We start from the raw sequence: 18,976 nt of genomic DNA, 5'->3' as shown, positions 1-18,976 counted from the left end.
TGTTTGTTCATAAAAATACTTCAATTAGTTGCCAGGTGTGAGAGGCTACAGTCTTGAATCTTGTATCTGAAAAAAATTATTTAAATTACAAGGTTGCACTGTTTATTTCAACTCAACAATGTAAATGCTGTTTCTTTGGAAACACTGAGTATCCTTTACCAAATTTATCATGAGTTCTTACAAGCTAAGAAATAGGCATCAAGGGACAACACAGCAAATTAAAGGAACAATGAGTAAAATAAATGACAAAAAGGTAAAAAAAAATAATTGTAGTATAGCAGCAATTTATGTTGATGAGACAAAAAGATAAATGGAAACTCAACCAGCACTGCTTAAAGAGCAAAGTAGGCATATTCAACCTTAATTGTCAATCACTGTTACTAGCACTTATGTGTTACACAAACTAATCAAATAAATTAATTCAAAATACTGATTTGCTTAAAGAGCAAAGTAGGCATATTCAAGCTTAATTGTCAATCACTACGTAACACATAATTACTAGTAACAAACTAATCAAATAATAATTCAAAATACTGATTTGCTTAAAGAGCAAAGTATGCATATTCAATCTCAATTGTCAATCGCTACGTAACACATAAACGCTAGTAAAAAACTAATCAAATAATTTAATTCAAAATACTGATTGAATGAACTTAAACCTAGTCTAATGGATAACAAATTACTTTTGAAGTGGCAACTATCAAAATTACACACAGCAAATTGTAAATATTTTGAAAGATGTACCTTATGGCTTCTGAATCAATGTGCACTGGTGCAATCCTTTCTAGTAAGAACTTCACCATTTCCAGAAAGGGATTAGTTGGCTGCTTGGGATTTGCTAATTTACGTGTAATTTCTCTCTAGATAAAGGGGGAAAAAGGGATTATTAACATACATTCAACCCAGACAATGATTCAGAAATGACAATTAATCCCCAAAGGTTAGCCACAAATTGCTTATTTTTTTATGAAGGTCAGTAGTTTGTTAATAATTTGATGCAAAACACTGAATGAATTCTATCACCAAAGATGCAAGTTAATACACAATTTATATGGCTTGTCCTCTTTCATTGAATTATGTTAACAAGTCAGTATTCCACATGAAAAACAATTTTTTTTTTACCCCAAGAAGATTTGTTTGTCACTTTGGACCATTCAGATCATTTGGACATTTTAATTAGATCCCACCAGAATGTATTAGATCATTGGCGAAAACTGAACAAATGTTATCAGATTGTCATTGACCAGAATAATACTAAAGGGAGATGGGAAAGAAATTGTGGAATCAAAAATTATTAGAACCTGTTTTCATCCACTGTTTCATCCAAACTTAAAAGAAAATTTATTTCTTAACATTTTAGATGTTCCCTGAAATAGATCTGAGAAAGATTATTGTCCATTGTTTTCCTTTTCAATAAATTTAATATGTGCACAACGCAGATGCACTGCAGTATTATTATTACCATGCTCAGAGTGGTAAACAGAAAAAAACAAGGGAGCAGTAAGAGAATATGCAGGGCCACTGACATCGAAATAATCATAAAAGCAATGGCATATTGGGTTGGAACTTCTGAGAGCTAGGTAGAATTATCACCATAACTCCAGTATTGAAGTTTTTTATTGGATGAGAGGCAGATGAGTGAAACACTCATTTACCTGTCAACGTGTGGACTGTTCCAGCTGTGAGTGATGCTAGTATCACTGATCTGTGTTACAGACCTGGGACTGCTGGAACTGGAACTGTTCAGACCATTAAATCCTTGCTTTACATCATCCGCACATTATAATTGCTTCAGATACCTTTTCTGAGGTGAAAGCAAAAAGATGGGGTTTTATTTTTAAACATATTTGATTAGCATTTGCCTTGTTCTTTCTTTACAATGGGGAGGGAGAATACCGCCTGACAATGTACAGAATTTTTCTTACACCTTGACAACACTGTATTCAGATTTTCACAGGCCTGATAGCCCAGGCACTCATAAGTGAAAAAGATTATAGAAAGCTAAAACTTTATTCCACTGATTACAGCAGGGGTTCACAACCTGGGGTCCACAGACCCTTGGTTAATGGTAAGGACCTATGGCATAAAATAAAGTTGGGAACCCCCAGTTTACAGGGAGAAACCCCATTAAAGTAGGGAGCATACAGTAATGCTGGACATTGTGAACATCTCCAAAGATCAACACTAGAAACTTTTTGTAGGTAGCAATCCTAGGAGAGGGGGCTCATTGGCTGAAGAATGCGGGGGGGGGGGAATCTCATTAAAACCTACCAAACTTTGAAAGGACTAGATAGGGTAGATGTGGAGAGGATGTTTCCTATGGTGGGGACATCCAGAGCTAGAGGGGCGACCTTTTAGACAGAGGCAAGGAGGAATTTTATTTTAGCCAGAGATTAGTGAATCTGTGGAATGCTCTGCCACAGGCTGGGGTGGAGGCCAAGTCTGTGGGAATATTTAAGGTGGAAGTTGATATTTTCCTGATCGGCCAAAGCATTGAAGGATATGGTGAGAAAGCAGGTGTACGGGGCTGTGTAGGATCCGGGATCAGACATGATGGAATGGCAGAGCATTCTCAATGGGCTGAATGGTCTATTTCCCCTCCTACGTCTTATGGTCTTATAGCTGTGAAGGCTACGTCTTGGACCTAGGGCAAGAAAGTTTCTATGCTGCTTATCAGCAGGGAGCTGGCCTCCTCTGAACAGATTTTGCCAAGAAGCACACTGGAAGAAACAGGACATCAAATAGATTAATAGCCCTTAGAATATCTGCTGTGTTGATACTTATATGTAATGGAAAGTGCAATTTGAAGTGAGGAGCTGCAAAAAAGTGACAAAATAAAGATCAAAAAGACTGCACAAATTGGACCAGTCTACTATACCATCAATTTGCAAAAGTGGTATTTCCCCACTTACCCGACCAATGAAATGCATTTAATGTGGCAAGTACAAACTAAAACTTGTGCAGACATGGCGATAGTTACTACAAGCAGTATTACATGATGAACAGTTAATAACTAACATTTAGCAAGTCAGGCACAAAAATTAATCCCTTTTTTTTCTCTTTTTCTCTCACTCCAATTTTAATCTCACAATAAACCAGGCCTCTTTAATTAAGATCAAAACAGTTAACAACATTCCCTTACCACACAGACTTCTGCTTGTTTACAAGAGCAGGCAGGGCTAATCAACAGCTCCAACTGACCTCGTAGCCTCTCATCATCACCCAGGACCTGATTAAATTTTTTCATGAAATCCTGTGCTTTTCCTGGGTCAGGCAAATTTTCTGTTTGCAATGTAATAGATTTAAAAGTTAAATATAATAATTAATATGCACAGCAGCTAGAGCTTTAAACTTTTGATTGAATATTTCCAAAATCAATTTATTTTGATGATTTCCTCTCTCCATAAAATTCAATGAAATAGACTAATAACAGATTTATTGGTCTTCGTTCTTGTTCTAACACAAGCACATTATTTTCCAAGTACCAAAGAAACTTAACTGGGTAAGTCACAGAGATGCCCGTCCATTTAATTATCATTTCAAATGACCCCTGTCATCCACACTCCTATCAAATGCCCCAAAATAGTTCCCTCATGTTGGCATGTACTGTATGTTTTAATCCAAACGAGAGGTGACAATATTATAATTGCTGTAGGGCCCTATTTTACCCAACTTGTAATATTTTAAAGCCAGAAACAAGATTAAATTGCCACAAAAGCACACAGTCCTACTAGTTAAGAGAAATTATTTCTGTATTTAAAATGAAAAGTTAAGTTCTCCTTCCAAAATTACATAAATGATTACAAACCATGGTCTCCTTCACAAGATTGAGAGAGAAGTGGGTTGGGATTAAGTTAACTACTAAACAACTACAAGACAAAAGGGAGTAAGCATTACCTTCATTCTTCAGGTATTTTCCTCCATATACCACACGTACAACAGTGTTGTCCTAGGTGTATTACAACTGACTAAAGCAGCTGAAAGCTTTGCTTAACTACAGATCCTACTTGGGAGTGGAGTTTCACTGTTGGTACTTAACTACAATTCGTGCCAATGGCCATGATCAGTGAGCAAATGGGCAACAGCTATGCCCAGAACATCCCAGAGTGCAGTTTATCTCAAAAACTTGTTGACCTTGTTCATGTTCAGCAGAACAATGTTGCTGCTCACCAAGGGAATAAACATGAATTTCAAATTCTGTAAGTTTTCATATTTGCTTTGGCGGAAAACCAAACAATTAGATTATAGGTAAAAAGGCATAACCCTAGGGGAATCTTCAGTAAGGCAGAATTCCCCCAAGAACTTTACTAGTATATTTCTGCTGGTACAAAAGCCAAAGTGAATTACAGCATTCTGCATATTCTTGTAATGGAACAAACAAAATGCACTTTTTGTCCCTGTGTTGAAACAACTGTTTGTTCTCTGTCAAGCAAGTTAGCTTTCTAGAAATGCAGAACAGCATCTAGAAACATGTTCTAACAATGCCCAAATGTGTTGGTGTAATGGAAGGATCATGCAGGTTGAGTATCTCTTCAATATTTTCTGTTGTATTTCATTCAGAAAAGGCAGAAGGGTCCCTCTAATGTCAAGATGACTAGCAATTCATTCCTGCCAGCCATATACAGTATTTAGATCAAGGATATAATTTACAGATCATAAATTAGTATTGGCATCTCATGCAAATGATGTGGCAAAAATAACTGCATAAAATTTTTGATGGAAATGTAACTTTTTCCTAAAGTACAACTTCATGGTCATTATCAATGGTCCTTTTTAATTTATTTCTGTACTTATATAATTTTTGAATTACTTCTGTGGAGGAACTCAAATTCATGTCCCTTTCTACATGGTTCATCACACCATTCTGAGTTATTAATAAACTGTTTAAGACTGTACAACACTGAGAAATCAAATCATAAACTACAATGTAGATGCAAGGAAATCTACAGATGCTGGAAATTCAAGCAACACACACAAAATGCTGGTGGAATGGAGCAGGCCAGGCAGCATCTATAGGAAGAGGTACAATCGACATTTCGGGCTGGGACCCTTCGTCAGGACTAACTGAAAGAAGAGATAGTAAAAGATTTGAAAGTGGGAGGAGGAGGGGGAGATCCGAAATGATAGGAGAAGACAGGAAGGGAGGGGTGGATCTAAGAGCTGGGAAGTTGATTGGCAAAAGGGATACCAGGCTGGAGAAGGGAGAGGATCATGGGACACAGCATAAGTAGGAGCACAGACTGAGAACATGATTACTAATTAGCAAAAAAGTAACATCTGCTACTCAGTAACACAGCAAAGATATACATGTATACAGTAAATAGTATTAAATGAAAAATATTTTTATAAGGAACAACTTTAGTAACAATATTAACAAATGCTCTTTTTACTTCCAAAAAAATTGTAACAGAAAAACTACACTTACTTGCTATAGCCATCAGTTTGGCAAACATTGCATTATTGTTAGCCTCTGACTGAAACATAAAAGATTTGAAGGTTAGAAAAACAAGACTTGCGCCTATCTTTTTCCAAATGAACCAATTTTTGTTGCTTTGGTAGGGATATGACTGTTACGATTTTCGATAGCACTGTGCAAGTTCAAAATATCTCAATATTTGGAATTGACCTTGAAAGATGTTTGTTCTTTTTGAACAATGGCTTATGATTCATTCAGATAAGGGAGACTAGTTATCGTGTTCATTAGAAATAGTGCACTTCTGGCAGCACAACAATCTTGCAGTTTTACCCTGATGCATCAGCTTAGATTGGGCCTATATCAAAAACTAAAGAAATGATATAACAATTGGAAACACTTTAAAACTAATTTTGCACATCTTTTGATTGACATAATCACCAAATATTAATATACTAATGAAACTTACTGCAGCTTGTTTATGCAGGTCTAATAACTCCCGGACATGACTCCGTAGCATGTTTTGGCACTTCCACATTTCATTCAATGCTCTGTAGACAAAAATCTATATTTTAAACTGTATTGCTAACGTTCAGTTAAATTTTCTCTTCCTACATATAATTTCTTTTATGGCTATCATCTTATATACTTTAAAATAAATTCCACTTTTATACACAATTAGGATTGCTAAGATGCTACTTCTAGTCATTTCATTTCACTACCTCATATATTCATAGCATGTTACCCACTAAACATAAATTTTCTATTTGAATTGCACCCTAATTTTTCTGAACAGAGGCGTGGCACAAGAACATCTTCGATGAGCACAGCAAGTCTAAGACATTACAGTATTTAAAAAACAATCAAGAAATCTAATCCTCATTCAGTTGGCTTTTACATATGGGAATTATAAAGTATACCTAAATCTATAGTGTTCTACTTCTATACTCAACAAGCTTATTATCAAATAGCATTAAAGAAAAATAATTTCTATAGGTGAGGCAATTTTTTTATTATAAAAGGTAAAAATATTTTGAAACAAATTCAGAAGTAATTCTTGACAAAATGTAACATATCATAGATCCATAGTCCTATCTGCAATACATAACTTGTCAAAATTAGAGCTGACAAGCAATTATATAAAAATGTTTATAAATTTAGCTAGTTTAATATGATATGGCACACAAATATAGTTGTGCAGCTGGTTCATGTTAAGTGAGATCAATATGCCATTCTACACTTAAGTAAATTGTTGAGAAGTCTATTCAGTACCATGGAGTACTTTTATTTGGTGGGCAGTAAACCAGAGTGATAGAGCATCATGCTTTTTTGATCTTTACTGTACCAGAAATGGAGTTAAACACGTTGCTCATTTATCAGTGGATCCTGTGTGGGTTGGCTCACACTTGGATCTGTTTAGAAGGACGCTGGTGATTAATTTAGAAATATTCAATAACTGTACAATTAGATTTGAAAACTTCAGTTACTCTGAATAAATAATGGTGAGCCAAAAATCTATTGGAGATAAAGAAATGAAAGAAAGTACCGGTGAAATTAAGAATATTAAAAGTTGACAAGTCTCCAGGACTTTATGGGCTACATCCTAAGAGTTTCAAACAGCAGCTACAGAATATGTTAGCTGTTGATATAGTAGTGGCAACATCGCAAAATTCCCTAGATTCTGGAAAATTTCTATTAAACTGTTGAGAAATGTGAATTTGCCATCCAGGATATGAGAAATAGATAAAAGAGTTAACAAGAGATCAATCTTTTAGTCATCAGTAAATAGGTGGGGCCAAAGAATGGAATAATTAAGTCATGACTATATCATATTATAATTAGTATCACCATGGATACTCTCACTTCCCACCTATTTGTCTATAACCCTACAGTTCATGGCTCCAAGTGCTCATCTCATTTCTCTTAACAGGAGCCAGGACTTGGAGCAAGAGGAGCGAGTTTAAAAGAGGTAGGTCTCAGGACTTTTTAGTGAATTACACTTAACAGGACATACAAAAGAAACATTTGCAAATTGAGAGTTAATAATTGACTGGTTGATTAACTAATTAACAGGAGCCAATAAAAAGGAAGTTATAGTCAAGTGGAGTAGGCATTGTTGGAATGAGGAATTCTACAATAGTGGGGTATGATCATTTTCTCATTATCTGTAAAACAGATGTATATCAGAGGAAAGGTACTCATATCCCCAGATGGAATATAAAAAGAGAATTAGGATGTATTTGATGATGTATGTATGATTTACTGATTATTTGGTCTTGGAGGATATCGAGTTGAGTAATGATACCATAGGAGATTGCTAGGAGATAGAAAAGAGAGCTAGCTGTTCCCTGGTGGATGGATGAATGTAAAGAGAGTTGTGAAGGAGCAGAAAAAAGCTTTGAGGAAAGTTAGGCAGCATTACTCCATCTTTCATACAATATAAAAGAGTTCAAGCTATAGGTAGAAAAGTAGTGAGAGAGACAAAGAAAATGCATTGGAGAATGTGTTATGATAGCACTAGCAAAGAATTCTAGGTAGGGGAAGTTTGGGGTGATACAGAAAATGAGGGGAGTTTAGAAAACTTGGTGCATTACTGGTTTTGTATGGTGGGGGGAAGGTTGCAGTTACTGACCATGAAAAAGCAGAATTATTAGCAAAAACATGTCAGTGTACATAGTTCGGTCAATTTAAGTAAAGAGAGGTCTTAGAGAAAAACAGTTTTGGTAAGAAATCCTCAGGTTGATGAGAAGAAAAATGTTCTAGTTCCTGCTTGGAACTTAAAAGGGCTATTAATAGACCTACCCTGGGAAAGATATTTTTCTACACTGTTACTGTATTTTAAATTTATGTTGGGTTTGAAATTCTTTAATACAATATGGATTGAAGGGCAACTTCCCGCTACTTGGAAATTAGTGGTTGTTATCCTTGTATTTAGATCTGGTAAGGATTGATCAGATCCTTCCAGCTATAGACCTATTTTGCTAAATTCACATGTATGCAAAGTAATAGAATGAATGATTATAACAAGGCTTTCTTATTTCGTGAAAATTACTTGTATACCAAACTGGATTTCGTAACGGGAGTCTGTGTTAAATTTGGAATCTGATGGTTGTAAGGCGTAAGTTAATAAAGAATCAGTGGTAGCAGTTTTCTTTGATGTAGAGAAAGCTTATGTTATGGACAAAAGTGTTGTTGCTTAAATTGGAAAACACGGAATAGGTGGTAGAATGCTATTGGATTCAAGAATTTTTTATGTTATAAGAAAATGCAAGTTAGGGTGGGAACAACATTCTCTAAGGAGTATGAGATAGAGAACGGGACTCATAGGGGAGTCCTTTTCAATATCATGGTTGATGATACTTAAATATTGGCTCAGATATTTCTGAATCAATATATGCTTATGGTGCAGTGTGGAAGAGTAGCAGGAATATAAATTATACAGTTAGGAAAATGCAGGCAGCTATTAATGTGGTAGAGGAATGAGGACAATGGTGGGGTGTGAATAAAATTGTACAGAACTGTAAAAAAACACTGTGCTCAGGAACTTAGGTGGGTACAATTAGGGTGTTAGTAGGAGATAATTTAAACAAATGCATATTGTTTTATTCAGATGTGTCTTTAATTATGGATGTGTTGCTTATGCGTCAGCCTCACAGGTGGTCTTAAAGCCCCTAGATAAAGTTCAAGATCAAATCTAGAGATTATGTTGTGGTGCTATTAAATCATCCCCAATTTCAGCATTACCAGTAGGAAAGGGAGAAGTATCTTTACATCTGTATAGCAATGGTTTATTGGGTTAGCGTAAGAGGACAAAGTTGGTCAACCAATTTTGGCAACATTAGTTGACTCTTGGCAGCACTGCATTTGTAAGTTTTTCAGTACAGAGTGAAGGAAGAATCTCTTGAAGCACTAGATGGAGTAAGTCGCACTTGACTTTGCTCCGTTCTTTTTTTCCTTTATTTACCACCTGTTCAGTATTCACATTGTAGTGTTTACAATATTTTTGTATGCTTGAATTTTGACTTTTAATTCTTGGAAATGACAACCAGAGGGGAAAAAGGCACTAACCGAGAGCAAGGAAGCTGACAATGGAAATGGAGGAGGAGGAGGCGACCCTAAACAGTCAAAACAGCCTAAGCAGGCACAACTGACTTTGGAAGTTATATCCAAGCTTTTGGATGACAAACTTGATAAATTTGATAAAAGATTTTCTAATCTTGAGATAAAGTTAAATAATATTGAAGATCAACTTGGAGCAATTAAGCGTGAGAATGAAAAGCAACAACTAATTTTGGATCTTGATGAAAATGGCAGGCAGAGACCGCAGATTGAGCCCATTGGAGAAGAAATTAATCTCAACCACTCAAACACTGGAACAATATAAAGCCAAGATCGACCTGGAAAATCAGTCGCAGACAGAATCTACGGATTATAGGACTTCGTGAGGAGGTGGAAAGTGGTGATCCCACCAAGATTTTTCCTCAATTTTTAATGGAGGTATTAGGTACTGAAGTGTTTTCTAATCCCTCTGTACTTGACCACGCTCATCGCTTGTTAAGGGTTAAACCTCCGAAAGATTTAAAACCCAGAGCCGTTGTTCTATGATTCCACTATGTGCATACGAAGGAGCACTTCATTTGAACTGCACGTCGGAAAGGAGTGATTGAGCTTGGGGATCTCAAATTTCGTTTGGAAGATTTTAGTCTAGAGTTGTTACAAGAGAGGTCTGTTTTTAAGTTGATGTCGGAATACCAAAGGAAATTATACCCTGCGTTGTTATATCCTGCGCGTTTAAGGGTTGTTTTGGCAGATAAATCACGTAAATGGTTTAAATCAGTGATGGAGGCATGTCAATTTCTTGAAGATCTTGACCAGATTTCAACTGTTTAATAAATTTACTGCTTTCTCATGTTTGAATATAGTTGTTTATTAGTTTAAAACTAATGTGTAGATTTGCCTTTAAAGTTCATGAATTCTCAGTCTTGGTTCGATTATACCTGTATTTTTTTGGAGTATAGATGTTTATTATGCTTTTATGTTAAGATTTCTTTTCTCTTATTATGCAAGTATTTTGAACTGTTCATTTAACATTTTGACTTGGCGACTGATTTTTTTTGAAATATTAATAAGATTGTATTTTGTTTCATTTTTCAAGCTTTCGCCTTTCAAAATGTCTTGCAATGACTTTTTTTTCAATATTTGTTTTGTCCTTTTCTTGGTATTTCTCTCAATGTTTTGCCTGTGGGTGGTTTATTACATTCCTTCCATTTGGAGTTGTGTCTTCATGATGAACTTGGGCACTGCACCGTGTGCCTGGACCTCCCCAAGGCCTCCACCTAAGGAAGGGCCGAGCTCGAAAAAGTGACCGCGGCTGGAGGCTGACACTGCCTTGGGCTCGAGTTTGGTGGGAGCGGTGCCAAGGCGGCCAGCGAAACAAACTGGAGGAGAGATTGTACTCGGTGCTGTCACAAGATCAAAGATGATGGAGGTGCACAGCCGCCAACCCCAGATTCAGGACTGCACCCACTGACTGACTAACTTCTTGAGAGTTGGGGGTAATGTATTGGGGATTAGTTAGCATATTGGCTGGCTACTGGCCAGTTTTTTCGGGCTTGGTAGGTGGGGGATGGAATTTCTTTTAGTTTAGTATTTTCCAACTGGGATGTTCTGAAAGGACAAATATGTTTGAATTACCGTAGATTCTTTAAACTTTTTCCTCTTCCTGAGTCATGGGTTTCCTGTGCAGTAAGATTAACTCTTTGCATACCATTTGGCATATTGTAGTAAAACGGATAATGTTATTAATTTTGTTTCATGGAATGCAAATTGTTTGAATCATCCCATTAAACAGAAGACGATTTTTAAAGTCTTTCATAGACTGAATGCTCAGATTATCTTTGCTCAGGAGACTCATGTGAGGAGGGTGGATAATCTGTTTTTTTTTTAGGTTTTGGAAGGAACAACAGTTTCATTCTAATTCACAATCTAAGGTAAAAGGAGTCTCTATTTTTATAGACTCTTCTTTCATTTGTTCATTATGAAACAATTTCAGACCCAAATGGTAGATTTTTGTTAATTACTGGTTTACTTTATAATCAAAAAGTTGTTTTGGTTAATATTTATGCACCAATACTGACTATCCTGAATTTTTTAAGCATTTAGTCATAGTCTAAACAGAGCAACTGTAACAGGCTGCATGCACGACCGGCGCATGCGCACTGTTATTTGCATCTTTTCCTAATTTAAATGAATATAAGTTGATAATGGGTGACTTTAATTGTTGCTTGAATCCTTTGATGGATAGGTCTGCCCCCAATCAAATATTTCTAAACAAACCTATTTTTATTAACTCCTTTTTAGTTGATTCCAGAATCTTAGCTGTTTGGAGGCTTTTACATCTTAATAAGAAAGACTTCTCATTTTTCTCCCATGTATACCATAGTTACTGGAGAATTGATTACTTTTTTATTGATTCTTGATTAGCTTCATCTGTTATTGCATGTGAATATGATCAGAGATAGTAATTGCATCATGTGCTTCTGAAACTCTCAATTAAATTCACTGACGTAATTTTTAGTGCTAGACAATGGAGGTTCTATTCCACTTTGCTTCAGGATTCAAACTTTGCCAATTTTATTAAAGAACTGATTGCTTTTCTCTTTTCAACTAATTCTACGGAAGAAATAACAAATTAATAATGAAATATGTACATTGGTTGATAAGATTAAAGAAACTGATAAAAAATATTCTGTTGCTCCTAATCTAGAACTCTACAAAAAGAGAGTTGAACTTCAGATCCAACATAATTTGTTATTAACTTCCCCAACTGAAAATCAATTACTTAAAACTAGAGAGTCAATTTTATATACATGGTGATAAATCGGGTAAATTATTAGTAGACCAACTGAAAGCTGCTTTGGATAAATGTTTGATTAGTAAAGTTTCTAAATGGGATGGTACCTTGACGGTTGATCATGATGAAATTAATAAATCTTTTCAAGAATTTTATACCTCTCTATATCAATTGGAATTTCCTGAAGAGTCTACCATAATGCACGAATTTTTAAGGAAATTGAACATTCCGAAATTACCACTTAATGAACGCTTAGAACTAGATGCATCCATTACGGAAGATGATATTAAGAAAGCAATTTTTGCGATGAATACTGGAAAAGCACCAGGTTTGGATGGATCTACAGTAGAATTTTACAGATCTTTTTCAAATTTACTTTCACCATGGCTATGTAAAATTTCTAAGGATGCCTTACTTGTAGGTAAATTACCACAATCCTTCTATGAAGCATCCATTTCTTTAATTTCTAAAAAAGATAAAGAACTTGCTGATTGTGCATCATATTGACCTATATCTTTGTTGAATGTAGATTCCAAAATTTTTTCTAAAATAATAGCAAATAGATTAGAAAAGGTACTGCCACAAATTATTTCTGATGATCAGACAGGATTTATTAAAAATCGTTTTTTGTATTACAATGTTAGGAAGCTAATGAACATTGTATATACTCCTTCATCTAAAGTTCCAGAATATGTTATTTTGCTCGATGCCGAGAAGGCATTTGACAGAGTTGAATGGAAATATTTATTTAATGTGCTTGAGAGATGCAATTTTAGCCCAAAATTTATTTCTTGGATTGAATTGATATAACATTCATCTTTGGCTTCCGTATTTACCAATGATCAGAGATCCGCCCTTTCTTAAGGCTTTTTAGAGGTACTAGACAGGGTTGTCCGTTAAGTCCTTTGTTATTTGATATAGCTTTGGAACCCGTGGCAATTGCCCTTCGTGATTCACCCAATATATTTGGAATTACTTGTGGGAAGGAGACACATAAGTTATCATTATATGTAGATGACTTGTTACTACCTATCTCTAACCCAGAGAAATCCATCCCGGTAGTTTTATCACTACTAGCTCAGTTTAGTAGTTTTTCTGGTTATAAACTAAATCTTAATTAAGAGTGTGCTTTTTCCATTAAATATGTAAGTTCCAATTTATAGACAATTACCATTTGAGTTAATCACTTATTTGGGTGTCAAAATTACTAAAAAAAAAATAAAGATCTATTTAAAGTTAGCTTTTTACCTTTAATTGACCATGTTAAACAATTGTTTACTAAATGGTCCCCACTGTCCTTATTGATTGGTCGAATTAATGTTATTAAAATGACTGTTTTACCTAAATTTCTGTACAGGTGTCCCCCGCTTTTCGAACGTTCGCTTTACGAAACCTCACTGTTACGAAAGACCTACATTAGTTATCGGTTTTCACTAACAGAAGGTGTTTTCACTGTTACAAAAAAGGCAGCGTGCGAAAAAAGCAGTGCGCGCCCCGAGCAGCCAAGCTCCTCCTGCAGAACTGCATTCTAGCCGGCATTGCTTAAACACGTGCCTGTGAGCATCCATTAGCAAGATGAGTTCTAAGGTATCAGAAAAGCTTAAATGGGCTCGTAAGGGTGTTACACTTAGCGTAAAACTAGATATAATTAAGCACTGATGTAATTGGAAGAGGAAAGGATAACCATTGAAACCAAATGCAATCGGCAATCGCCTTTGATCTGGGCCGACATTTACGAGCCGGGCGGCACCTAATTAATTAGCTTGTTTATGTCAGCATTTTTCTTAGATGTGTAGGGTGCATCCCGGCTGCCGCTGTACTGCTGCATGCTTCGCGGATCGGTATCGGTCCACAGCCTGGAGGTTAGGGACCACTGCACCACCCCAACCTCCGACAACTCAGCCTAACACACCACCAACAGTGTGCTCGGCGCTGTCTTCCCAATTCCGGTTAGTGATACTACACTGTACATACATTATTTCTACTTTATACAGGCTGTGTATTTTTGTGTTACTTGGTATGATTTGGCAGCTTCATAGCTTAAAGGTTACTGGAGAGAGCGTTTCTGCCGAAAGCGCTTGTGTGAGATTTTCGCTACAGAGAACAGTGTGGCAATGATTGGAGAAAAGTATTTCGACTCTATATAGGCTGTGTATTCATCATATCATTTCTGCTTTTACTATATGTTACTGTTATTTTAGGTTTGTGTGTTATTTGGCATGATTTGCTAGGTTATTTTTTGGGTCTGCGAACACTCACAAATTTTTCCCATATAAATAAAATGGTAGTTCCTTCTTCACTTTACGACATTCCGGCTTACCAACTGTTTCATAGGAATGCTCTACCTTCGGATGGCGGGGGAAACCTGTATTTATTTCAAATGGTACCAATTTTTAACCTTTTTTGATATTATTGATTCTAAAATTTCTTCTATATGGCAGAATAAAAATCCTAGATTGAGTAAGAAATAACTACAGAAATCAAAAGGATGGTGGTTTAGCATTGCCGATTTTAGGTTTTATTATTGGGCAATTAATATCCGATATTTAATGTTTTGGACGCAAGATTGGAATGAAATTCATTGTCCACGATGGGTGAACCTTGAGAGTGAGTCTGTGCAGGGGTTCTCATTAGCTTCAATTATAGGAGCTTTGCTCCCCTTTGCATTAACCAACCTGAATAAACAAATAATTAATCCAATAATTAAACATACAATACGAATATGGTTTCAATTTTGCAAATTATTTGGACTGAACAAATTTATTTTATCTAGTCCTGTTATAACTAATTTTTTTCTTTCAACCTTCTAGAATTGATCAAGCTTTTTCCTTGTGGAAAACAAGGGTAATAGCATGCTTTCATGATGGATAATTGTTTCATGTCGTTTGAGCCATTATATAACAAACAAGTTGCCTAGTTCACATTTTTTTCAGATATCTGCAGATTAGAAGTTTTTTGAATGTTATTTTACCTAATTTTCCAATATTTCATCCAACTAATATTACAGAAAAATTTTTAGATTTAAATCCCTATCAGAAGCACTTAATAGCAGTTCTGTATGATTTAATTAAGAAAATACATCTAGGTACATCTGATAAAATAAAAAATGAATGGGAAAGAGAACTTCCAGTATCTTTACCTATAGAGAAATGGGAGAAAATTCTTCAACTAGTTAATACTTCCTCAATGTGTGCTAGACATGCACTGATACAATTTAAAATAGTCCATAGAGCTCATATGTCTATGGATAAATTGGCTTGTTTTTACTGACATATAAATCCTGGGTTTGACAGATATAACTCTGAGGTGGCCTCTCTGACACATATGTTTTGGTCTTGCCCTCTTTTAGATAAATATTGGAAAGATATTTTTGATATTATTTCAACAGTTTTGCGTATTAATTTAAAACCTCACCCTATTACTGCAATTTTTGGATTACCAGTGACAGATGTTGGTCATTTATCCTTTTCAGCTTGCTGTTTGATTGCATTTGTTACACTGAAAGAGCCATCTTACTTAAATGGAAAGATTCTGATCCTCCTACTACTTTTCAATGGCTTTCTCAAACTATATTATGTTTAAACCTGGAAAAAATTAAGTGTGGTATGGTTGATTCTTCAGTTAAGTTTGAAGAAACCTGGAGACCATTTATTCAACATTTTCATAATATGCAAGCTGTCCCTTTCAAACCCTTTTTTAAAAATAATCTTCTGTTTATCTATGGAGAAGCGGAGTTAATGACAAATAATGTTCTTATCCGAGGGAATGGGACATCGCAGTCTTTATTTTGTTTTTCTTTTTTAGTTTAGGCGGTTCTTTATAAAACTTGTTTTTCCATGTTCAATTACTCAGATTGAGAGGCTTGAATTATATATTTTATTCGAATTATGTTTGTATATGTTAACCATTATCAATGTTACACCGATCTCTTTGTATCATTAGTATTATGTATATTAATCTCAAATATAATAAGGTTTTAAAAGAAAGTACTAAGTGGATGAGAATGGGCACAAAATTTTGGGTGGTTTAATGTGGATCATGGTCCCACTGTACCTCTGTCACTCCTCCATAGTTTTTCCCATTGCCTGTGATTGATTTGAACATTCAGGAAAATATCAAGATGAGGAGTGATTGTTGATCAGTGGCACAGGAAGTTCAGCAATATATTCATTCAAAGCAGATATTTCTTGCATATCTACACAAATGGTTCAAAAGTTCCATGGATGTTGCATCCCAGTTGCCTATGTGATACACAAGCCAGGGTAGTACAATATGGAGAGCAAGCTGTTGTCCATGTATTGAATTGACTTTATTTCTTACATCCTTCACATACATGAGGAGTAAAAATCTTTATGTTACGTCTTCGTCTAAATGGGCAATTTATAGTAATTTGTAATAAATAGCATGTACAACAGGACAGTTAATATAGCACAGAAATACAATGGTATCAGCGAGAATTAATGAACCTGATGGCCTGGTGGAAGAAGCTGTCCCGGAGCCCGTTGGTCCTGGCTTTTATGCTGGGGTACCGTATCCCAGATGGTGGCAGCTGGAACGGTTTGCAGTTGGGGTAACTCGGGTCCCCAGTGATCCTTTGGGCCCCCTATGTACATGTCCTGAATAGTGGAAGTTCACATCTACAGATGCGCTGGGCTGTGCACACCACTCTGCAGATTCCTGCGATTGAAGGAAATAGTTCCCATGCAGGCAGTCAGGATGCTCTCAATTGTACCCCCGTAGAAAGTCCTGAGGATCTGGGGACTCATGCCAAACTTCAACCGTTTGAGGTGAAAGAGGCGTTGTTATGCTTTTTTCCACCACACAGCCGTACGTATAGACCAAGTGAGATCCTTGGTGATGCTTATGCCAAGGAACTTAAAGCTGTACACCCTCTCAACCCCAGATCCATTGATGTCAATAGGAGTTAACCTGTCTCCATTCCTCCTGTAGTCCACAACCAACTTCTTTGATTTTGCGACATTGAGGGAGAGGTTGTTTTCTTGATACCACTCTGTCAGGGTGATGACTTCTTCTCTGTAGGCTGCCTCATTGTTATTTGAGATAAGGCCAATCAATGTAGTATTGCCAACAAATTTAATTAGCAGATTGGAGCTGTGGGTGGCAACACAGTAATGGGTATACAGAGTGTAAAGGAATGGGCTTAGGACACAGCCTTGAGGGGCTCCTGTGTTGAGGGTCGGGGGGGAGAGGTGAGGGAGCCCACTCTTACCACCTGCTGGTTATTTGACAGGAAATCCAGGATCCAGCTGCACAAGGCAGAGTGAAGCCCAAGGTCTCTGAGCTTCTTGTCAAGCCTGGAGGGAATTATAGTGTTCAATGCTGAACTGTCATCCAAGAACAGCATTCTCACATAAGCATCCTCCTTCTCCAGATGTGTAAGGACAGTGTGTAGAGCTGTGACTATTGCATCACCTGTCAATTGGTTGTGTCAGTAGCCAAATTGCTGGGGGTCCAGTATGGGTGCTACAGATGTAGTCCTCGACCAGCCTCTCAAAGCATTTGCTTATTATTCAGGTGAGTACGACAGGATGCCAGTATTCAGACATGTTACCTTCCTCTTTTTAGGCACACAATGGTGGATATTTTGAGGCAGGAGGGCACTCTACACTGGGAGAGGGAGAGATTAAAAGTGTCTACAAACACATCTGGCAGTTGCGCTGTGCACATCCTGACAACTCGCCCTGGGATGCCATTCGGTCCCGCAGCCTTGAGTGTCCACTCATTGGAAACATCTGCATACTTCAGCCTCAAGAGATGACAAGGTGCAGGTTGCTTCAGTGACTCTCCTTGGGGGCTCAGTGTTGGCGACATCAAACTGAGCGTAAAAAAGGTTTATTCTTCTTGAGATTGGACAACATCTGTTGAGACTGCAGGGTCCAGGCTTGTGTAAATATTTCTTATGGATCCCTGCTCATTTTGGGATTGAAGGAAATGAGGTGGCAGACATCCTAGTCAAGCAATCACTTAAAATGAAGGATATAAATGAAGTGCTGGCTTTGCATAAAGGGCAGGTAAAAGTCATAATTAAAACATCTATTCAATCACTGTGGCAACAAAGTTCGAATAAGGGAAAGACAGGACAGCACTTATATGAAATTCAGAGGATGGTAGGAACTCAACTGGGCATGTAAGGAGGGAAGAAGTTACACTTACACATATAACGGTGATGCCTACACCGAAGAAGTTTAGATCCTCTCTTCGACGGGAGTTCAGTGAAACCATCTCTCACTGCTCCCCATCTGTGATTTCTTCGGCTCTTCAACTTTTCGACCAGACTTTGACTCAAACTCGCTATCACTGCCATGTATCCTTTCTTGGAACGTGCCTCCGTCGCCAACTTACTCCAGTTGGCTTTAGGATTCGTTTCCAAGCCTCTCAATTTGGACCTTCTGAGGATCCCAGGTACTCACATTTCATTGACTCTGCCTCTCGCCGCTTCTCCCGTCAAGCTCTGAAGGCGACGCTCTCCGCCATGAGGAGGTACTTGTTTTAACGGTGATGCTTACACATATGTATTGGACAGACTAGGTTGAATAATTCTTTGCTCAGAATATGCACGTAGGAAGGTACTTGTCAAAAAGCAGTGCAGCATATTTTTTAAACAATTCCTATGAAGTGTAAGGGAAATATCTAACTGCCAAATTGAGATTTTTTGGGAAGGACACGGTTTAGCACGGAAAATTTGTTAG

The 18,976-nt window shown here is 36.8% G+C and overlaps 1 protein-coding gene across 6 annotated transcripts in view; it reads right to left on the bottom strand.

The window, feature by feature from the left end:
* The window catches only part of pds5a (PDS5 cohesin associated factor A), a 188,017-nt gene that overhangs the window by 72,144 nt on the left and 96,897 nt on the right, over positions 1 to 18,976 (bottom strand). For all 6 annotated transcript variants that reach the window (XM_063043272.1, XM_063043277.1, XM_063043275.1 and 3 more), the window contains 4 exons: positions 5,883 to 5,964; positions 5,426 to 5,474; positions 3,143 to 3,282; positions 745 to 860 (listed from right to left, as the gene is read on the bottom strand). In XM_063043272.1, coding sequence (XP_062899342.1) covers positions 745 to 860; positions 3,143 to 3,282; positions 5,426 to 5,474; positions 5,883 to 5,964 — 387 coding nt within the window. The remainder of the gene's footprint in view (positions 1 to 744; positions 861 to 3,142; positions 3,283 to 5,425; positions 5,475 to 5,882; positions 5,965 to 18,976) is intronic.

Source organism: Mobula hypostoma, chromosome 3, assembly GCF_963921235.1.
Source record: "Mobula hypostoma chromosome 3, sMobHyp1.1, whole genome shotgun sequence".
NCBI classification, from domain to species: Eukaryota; Metazoa; Chordata; class Chondrichthyes; order Myliobatiformes; family Myliobatidae; genus Mobula; species Mobula hypostoma.
This window is presented reverse-complemented; position numbering and strand designations above follow the sequence as displayed.